Here is an 8,300-nt window from a genome sequence, read left to right as displayed (position 1 = left end):
CCGACCTAACCCTCCCTCCCCCCGGGCGACGCTCGGCCAATTGAGCGCTGCCCCCTGGGAGCTCCTGTCCACGGTCGGCTGTGGAATAGCCTGGACTCGAACTTGCAACGTCCAGGCTATAGAGCGCATCCTGCACTCTAGCGAGTGCTATTACTGGATGCGCCACTCGGGAGCCCCCGAATTGTGTTATTTTGAACTACAATTCAAGTTTTCTGAAGGTACCACTCATTTTATGGCATAAAACCAGCATAAAACAACTTAGTTGCAGCAATAAGAGAGGGTTGAGTGATGAATCTTAACATAATTGGCTCTTCCAGTCCTGGTCTTTGTTCCATCCCTGTTCTTAATGGTTTAATTGAACCAATTAAACCTCCATCCAGACCCTGAAGTAGTTCATTATATCATTTTACCTGTGAAGCCTGGAGTGGAATGGCCCTCCAGGACCGTGATTGGTGACACCTGGTGTGCGAGCGTGCATTCTAAATCTGGTAACACGAGTTTGGAGCCATATCCTTCACTGATGAGGTGGCCAGGGAAAGTCCAAAGACAAACACATTTCAATTTTTATTTTATAGACAGATTTTTTAACTTGGAATTTGTGATTTTACTGGTTGTCTTTTCGGACCTTGGCCTTGTCTTATTTATGTCCAAGTGAGCGTAATAAAATAAATTGGTGTATGCTTACCATCGTGTCCTCCTTGGCTTGGTATGGTCTGGGTGTCGTCCCCCGCTGTTGATGCTATGTTGGTGCTATATCTAGGTCATAAGCTTTGACAAATGCATGCCGCCAATGGCTGCTGACCTGAGCTATAGGAGTTATTTCTTTGGGTCATGCGCTCCCTGATGCTGTTGCTGTAATATTTTCAAGAATGCTCAATGGCAGTCCCTTGATTTGATTAAGCTATACCCTGCTGGGATACACCACAGCTGGCATTTTGCAGCACTTTGAAACCCCCTGGATTGTATCACCAAACTGTGTGTGGTTATCCCAGGATTACCCTGCTTCACAGGGATTATGATTTATATCGGTGGGTATAGGTCGTTCAAATAAACTCTTTAGCTTCTTATAGTTTAATCTTGGAGGTACAGTGGAAGAGGTTATATTGCAGATCTGTGAAGAGTAAATTGCATTAATTATCTACAAATTAGCGGTAAAACAACTGCAGCAGTGTGGAGTAGTGGTTAGGGCTCTGGACTCTTGACCAGAGGGTCATGGGTTCAAATCCCGGTGGGGACACTGCTGCTGTACCCTTGAGCAAGGTACTTTACCTAGATTGCTCCAGTAAAAAAAACCCAACTGTATAAATGGGTAATTGTATGTAAAAATAATGTGATATCTTGTAACAATTGTAAGTCGCCCTGGATAAGGGCGTCAGCTAAGAAATAAATAATAATAATATAAAATACAGCAAAATTGCATTCTCCATATGGTAAGTGTTTCGATGTGTGTGTACAGTACTGTTTAAGAGGCAATGTGGGTTCAGTTTTAGATAACATTCCTCTGGGAAGCCTTGTATGTAGTAATTGAGAGATTAGATAATTTGATTTGACAGCCGTATGATTATCTGTCTGGGGATTACAGATCATTTAATATCTGTCAGGATTTTCCTTCTGATTCTTTTTATTCCTTAGAGGCTAACAGCAGACACACAAAATCTAATACTGACAGACAAGCTGTGCACCAAACAATAAGGGATCCATGTATCCCAGAAAGACAGCGCAACATCACTTCTGAGTTCCGTTAGCGTTCTATCTGTGATTATATTATTATTATACTTATTCGCTAAGATTAATGTTATGTGGGAATAAATCAAAATGTAAAAACAGACTGATTCTTAAAAATAATACAGACACTAATAAGACAGCAAATCAGATTATAATAATGGAAACAAAAAAACAATCATATTCCAATGTTTTGATGATAATTGAATTGTATTATGCATGCATGACCTTATTTTTATTTGAATACAGGCCACAGGTATCCAAGTTACAAAATGCTAGTAACATTATGTAGTCATGCATGCATTAATTTATGTGTAGGATACATAACAAATTAATGCATAAAACTCCAGTAATAAAATATGTTGACAATGAATCTTCTCCAATGTCTGTTTCTTTAGTTTAATTCAGCAATAATACCCGACAGAGGGAATAACCAGAGAACAGTAATTATTGACGGGTCCATATTTTCTGGCAATTATCAATGTGGAGGGTAGGGGTGTGCTGTTACCCGTTACTTGTACACAGAATTGCTTTTTCGGCAGGTATTCGGGTATTCTTTAACATGTTGATTTCAAAACAAGAAAAGCCGTCCTTCCCTCAGTTTACAATTGAGTACCAATCAATTCAGTCCATTTACAGCCTTGGTATGCCAGTACGGCAGTAACACTGTCAGCACCCCGGATGAGAGGAATCTTCCAATCGGCTTTTAAAATCCTCAATGCGGAACTTAAGTGCCATTGATTAGTATAAATTGTAAACTGAGGGAAGGACAGCTTTTCTTGTTTTTAAATCAACACTTTAATAAATTGATTTATTGAATACCTGCTACAAAAACAATTCGAAATAAGAATAACAGCACACCCTAGTGGAGGTTATTATTGCTGTTAAATGTCAATAAAGATATCAAAGCTGTTTTTATTTCTATTTTAATTTTTATTTACCATGCATTTTAGTTTTTCTATCCTTCCGCTAGGGGAAAGTAGTTCCTTAAAGATAATTATTTTGTTCCCTTTGTTCTCCTTGTAGTGCCTCAGGATATTAATCCAGCTTCTGCTGATGAGTTTGCAGGAAGTTTCTAAAGCAGGGGTCTCCAATCCTGGTCCTGGAGGGTCAATGTCCCTGCTGGTTTTTGTTCCAACTGTACCCTAATTTACTTAATTGGACCAAGTGCTTATTATAAGCTTAATTGGTCCAATTAAGTATTTTAGGGTACAGTTGGACCAAAAACCAGGAGGGACACCTGCCCTTCAGGACCAGGATTGGAGACCCCTGTTCTAAAGGATTATGGACTGTTTAACCAATAAGCTTCTGGTCACTGACATTATAATTTACATTTTATTTTGACTGTTTGAATTATGTACAGCAGGGGGCGCCAAATATTAAAATGTTATGTGACAAATACCTTGTAATGCAAAAAAAGCTTTTATTTGACTGTTAAAAATACAGAATTAGCAGTGTACCTGTTGAACTACAATGTATTTCAGACCCCAGTAAATCAACCATGTTTTCACAGACATGTTTACTTTTTCAATTCTGTTTTGGAAGGCTCAGGTTCCTTTACTTGTGGCTGATGTGAAAAAAACAGCAAGGTGGAATCTTTTTATTGTTTATAATCTAACGTAATAAGAGAGCCACGCTGGCAAGGAGCCACTCGAGATTTCAATTTCTTAGCAGAAAAGTCAGTTGGCTGGGTTTCATTCACATTAATGTAATCTGCACCTTTTCTTCCAATCCTGCTTTCAGAGACTTAAAAGTGTGCACTGTGTTCTTTAGTTTGCTGTTCACAGACTTCATGTATGTGCCAAAATCTCATTACCAGCTTTATGGAGATGAGAGATAAAAGACATTGTAATATATATATATATATATATATATATATATATATATATATATATATATATATATATATATATATATATATATAGATATATATATATATATAGATATAGATATAGATATAGATATATATAGATATATATTGTTTACGACTGTAAGTCGCCCTGGATAAGGGCGTCTGCTAAGAAATAAATTATATATATATATGGTATTTTTAGTCTGCCTAATAAAGTGTCCATACACTCTCTACTTAATGAAAACCCATCCTGTGTAACTTGTACTGACTCAATACATTAAGGGTTATTGTGACTCGGCAACCATCATCTTCCACAATAAGTCTTTCTCCTTTTTCATAATGAATATGAATACTTTCCTTGCCTATTGCAATATAACCTTTAAATGACTGGATAGTCAAAAAGAAGACTTTTTTTTGCAAAGAAAAGCATTTTTAAGTATCTAAAAGCTAGATGGCGCTGTTGCCATTCAGGACGGCTCCTACCTCAGAATACTGGCACGTTCTGGTTTTCTCGTCAGATAATCTGATATTATTATGTTGCACTTCAATACTGTTGGCGCCAAACCGTAACCCTTATAGTGACCCTAGAAATCCTTCTCAAAAAACCAAGCATTCTTTATGACCATATTTGGGAAATTTAGGGAGGAACATGTGCCTTTCTGACAAATAAAATATATACAGTAAGTGATTCAGTACCATTCTAATTGGTTTGTTACAGTAGTAAAAAGTTATGGATGAGCAAACAGATATATAGGATCCCTAACTGCTATTGTAGCTAAGAAATGTAAAGAAATCCCATTCCAACTATATCAATTTTGAGAGACCCTACTTATGCATGGGTTCTGCTGGGATCAGGGTTTCCTGGTCAAGTATGTGAAATATTTATAGTGCAGTTACGCAGCAGGTAAGGCTGATTCCATGCAGCCACAAGGTCACAGGTTTGAATGCTGGCCTCTCTGGTGTCATTAATAATAAAGGGGTTGGGATTCTTTGGTTAATACTAAGCTGGCAGGGAGCAGGGAAGCACATAGCAGAGGGGACCCCCAGTGCTTAGGCCAGTGGTAATCAACTCTGGCCCTCAAGATCTAATCCAGTCCAGGTTTTTACTCCATGCAGGTTCTAATGTAGTTAATTGAAGTTGCTAAGAGGCAATTAACTAATTTAGGACCCGGTGGGAATAAAGACCAGGACTGGAATGGATCTCGTGGGCCAGAGTTGAGTACCACTGGCTTAGGCAGTCAGTGCATCATTGACGTTCCTACTGGAAGTATACAGGACCAGGGAGTTTAAGATATACCGGGTAACTTTCTTTACCTTCTGTCCTTTCATCTGTGTCTTTCAGGCTAGTGTGCTGTTGCATTGGTCTGGGCTGAGCCACAGTCTTGTGAGTAGCCAGTTCTATTACTCAGAAATGGTTTGGTTTGTTGTGGTATTGGGCAAAAAATCATGGACTGGATCCATGAATTTCAAAATAAGCTGGCATCACAACCTTGTCAGCATTTACAACTGCAACTGCGGGGGAAGATAGACAAGCACTTGAAAATCTCCATCATCCGGAAAAGCACATCAAAGGAAAAGCACAGGAGCACTGCAATATATGCACATATGTTTATTGTTTTACCATATTACACGTGACAAAATAGATTAAACAACATATACAAATTTATAATAACAAGTCTAGCATGTACAAAAAAAGAGAAGTTTACTACCAGTTTTTAGCACTTGACATCCATAATACAAACAAATGGTAAAAAGAAAACGCTACAATGCCCTTATACATATCATATTCACGTATAAAAATAACTATCTCCAGAAGTACAGTTACGAGAAACAGAAACATAACACTTAAATATTGACATTTTAATACATTATATACACCACAGGCAATAAAATATATAGATTGCACTTTTCTCTATAAAGATTAAGTTCAAGTATGATGCAATCCATTATGGACTGGCTTTTTTTAATGTAAAGATTCCCCATTGAGGGAATCTAAAGAACAGTCTTTTTCACCATACAGTGTCCAAACCCAAGATGCTTTAATACAAAACAACAACTACCTATATTTTATCGGTGGGGGGGGGGGGGAGGGGGGGCAATTTGGATGCACATTTCTCCTTTTTCTAATGTGTTTTAGAAAGCAGCAATACTTTCTGAATCTTCCATGCAAAGTAGATTAATCTACTCCAGTGGAATTCCTTCTGTAGCGGCTGCCCTCGGCCTCAGCAGTGGCATCGATTATGACTGTGTCCTTTGCCATGGACAGTTAATCAGTGTTTGTACTGCAGTGCCGAATAGGCAAGTCCCAGCTTCACCCTAGTTAGTTTTAGCCACCTGGTTCTCGTCTGCTAAACACTTCTGACAGTACAAGTCAGTCCTCAAGACATTTCCACCGCCTTGGAAACAAAAAAAAAACGTGACTGAATGGACTTGGCGGGAGTCTCAGGCATCTGTAGAATTTTGGAATTTGTTGGAACGTTTCAGTTTTGCTAAGCGCTGCGCTCCCCTCAAGTCCGTTTGAGGATTTCTTGCAGTTTCCCGACTCGGTTGCTGGTCCTGGACCAAACTGGCTGCAGCTTCCTCCCCAAAAGCTGAAAGATGACTTTGTGTTCTGGCACTGATCTCCTTCTCCTCCCATAACCTTTGGGGCTTATTTTGTTCAGCGGGGCAGTGTTGTCCTTGTCCCTGTCTGTGAGCTGGTAGAGACGGTGGGCCAGCTCATGGACTGTACAGGTCCCCAGGTGGCATCCTGACCTCAGGGACTGGAAGTGGTTCACAGAATTCCTGTACCTCTTCACACGGATATTGATACCAGTACTATAAGAGAAAGGGTGAGAAAAACAATGTGTTAATCAACACCTGTCAGCCTTCTTAATTCAGAATGCTCTTTAATCATCCAGATGATTACTTTTTATTACCAAATTGTTTCATCCAAACTAGCCACAACTTTTAATGATTTCATTTCTTATTCTTACCTAGAATGGGGAGTCAAAGAATCTTTGACATCTTCAGGTTGGACATACAGCTGCTTGTTTGTGTCCAGTCCTTTCAGCTCAGAACTGGATAAGCTGTTCAAATCCCTTTTCACCCTGTTCAAGGTCCATGTGTTTAACCTGCAAATCAAGTAAAGATATCATGAGAAACTGATCATTATTGGCTAGATACTGTGATAAACCTTGCTATCTATACAAAATAAGCTTAACAAAATATCCTGATAAATAAATATTTATATATAAAGAGACAAATTCACAACACACACACACACACACACACACACACATATATATATATATATATAGTAAATAAAATGATAAATGAATGCACTTGTTAAAACAAAAAAAGCCATTTACCTTTTTTTCAATTCTGAAGTTAAGTCCAGTTTTGCTGTCTCCACATTAAGGACAAATACAGTTAATAAACTCCAGTAGAGAAGGACAATTTGAAGAACCAGTTTCATTTTGACTGAAAACCTGCTGAGGAAAAAAAACAAAAGATTGTGATTAGTCATTTTTAATTTGCAACCATGAAATGTGTTTACTCAGAGCACTCCAAATGTCCTTTTTATTCCAGGCTTCCTATCTCTGTTGAACTAGCTTACACAAGAGGTTAAAGAAAGTCCAAAAGCCAAATATTTGCAATTATCATCTATTTATTCCAAATGTCAGTCTGAGGTTACATTTTGTTCAGCTAAATAAACTTGCGGCAGTCTCCCTGGACTGAGTACAAAGAGTTTTGAAAATGCCAGCCGCACATTGTGAAGTGCCCCCCAGTGCATTTGCAATCTTGGTTTTACATAATATTCGTGCTGAGAAAATTAAAGCAGTGTTTAGCATTACTACCCTTTTAAAGGCTCAGGAAAGAATACATCTCCCCAACTACTGTACAATAAAGAACAACACAGGTAGCACTTGACCTGAAAGTCACAGAAAAGAAAAACAATTATAATTTAAATGACGTACCTGAAAATCCTAAAAATCCACTTAAATCTTCAGTAAAAATTATTTGAACAGAGAGAGCATCCAAAAACTCCAAGGTTACAAATAGTTTTGCAAAGCTACCCACACTACACTGGAAATGCACTGACTGTCCAAGGCTGAGCTGTGTGCTTTTATACACTGTTAAAGTAGGAGGGGCTCCCAGTCCATGAGTGACACTTCCAAATGTACATTCTTTTATCAACACCCCCCTCCACACAATATCACACGTGTTTCACTTAATGTGATACTAATCAAAAATACATCTTTTACAAATTATTTTTCTTAATAACTCTGAAGAATTGAACTTGACTGAAGCCCTGTATTACTTCCAATCCACTTCCCATGATGTAATCAGTTCTAAATTCCACATGTATTCATGTGAACAGCCTTATCCCAGCCCTTGCTCAACATACAACTGCACAAATTACCAGACGCTCTCCTAAAGGATCAGTATTAAATGCTGCTTTGTATCGGAAAGAGTTTAAATACTTATTATAATAAATTAAATCCACATTCAAAATTCTATCTAATCCAGTATTGAATAAATATGTGTAAAATATGACCTCAGAATGTAATGTCACGGGGGAGTTGCTTAACTGTTTATTCATTCTTTTAAATACCTTTATTGTTCAAAATGAGTGACTAAGGCATTTCTGACTCTCCTGTTTCAAGGGCATTATTATTAAGTGGTGCCTTTACTTGCACATACCTCGTGCATTACATTCCAGCAACCTACGCATTCTTTTTAT

General features: G+C 38.1%; 1 protein-coding gene across 2 annotated transcripts; it reads right to left on the bottom strand.

The window, feature by feature from the left end:
• Positions 1–5,168: 5,168 nt before the first annotated feature.
• On the bottom strand, positions 5,169–7,649 carry LOC117434809 (pro-adrenomedullin-like). 2 transcript variants are annotated; one of them, XM_034057472.3, is made up of 4 exons: positions 7,534–7,649; positions 6,925–7,047; positions 6,550–6,687; positions 5,169–6,391 (listed from the first exon to the last, which is right to left on the bottom strand). In XM_034057472.3, exons 2-4 carry the CDS (start codon positions 7,029–7,031, stop codon positions 6,082–6,084), a joined length of 555 nt encoding a protein of 184 aa, XP_033913363.3. In that variant the 5' UTR covers positions 7,032–7,047; positions 7,534–7,649; the 3' UTR covers positions 5,169–6,081. The 2 variants fall into 2 exon arrangements, with proteins under 2 accessions (XP_033913363.3, XP_033913362.3); XM_034057471.3 differs by having other exon boundaries at positions 6,925–7,044; positions 7,534–7,648.
• Positions 7,650–8,300: the final 651 nt, after the last annotated feature.

The sequence above is a fragment of the Acipenser ruthenus genome, chromosome 28, assembly GCF_902713425.1.
Source record: "Acipenser ruthenus chromosome 28, fAciRut3.2 maternal haplotype, whole genome shotgun sequence".
NCBI lineage: Eukaryota > Metazoa > Chordata > Actinopteri > Acipenseriformes > Acipenseridae > Acipenser > Acipenser ruthenus.
Note: the sequence above shows the minus strand (reverse complement) of the source record. Positions and strands in the feature narration are given on the sequence as shown.

Excerpts from the sequence above, each read along its gene's own strand:
- LOC117434809 (XM_034057472.3), bottom strand. The coding sequence starts at position 7,031 with ATGAAACTGGTTCTTCAAATTGTCCTTCTCTACTGGAGTTTATTAACT. Across the intron at positions 6,688-6,924 it reads ACTTCAGAATTGAAAAAAAG|GTTAAACACATGGACCTTGA; the intron begins GTAAATGGCTTT and ends CTTGATTTGCAG. Across the intron at positions 6,392-6,549 it reads TCTTTGACTCCCCATTCTAG|TACTGGTATCAATATCCGTG; the intron begins GTAAGAATAAGA and ends TTTCTCTTATAG.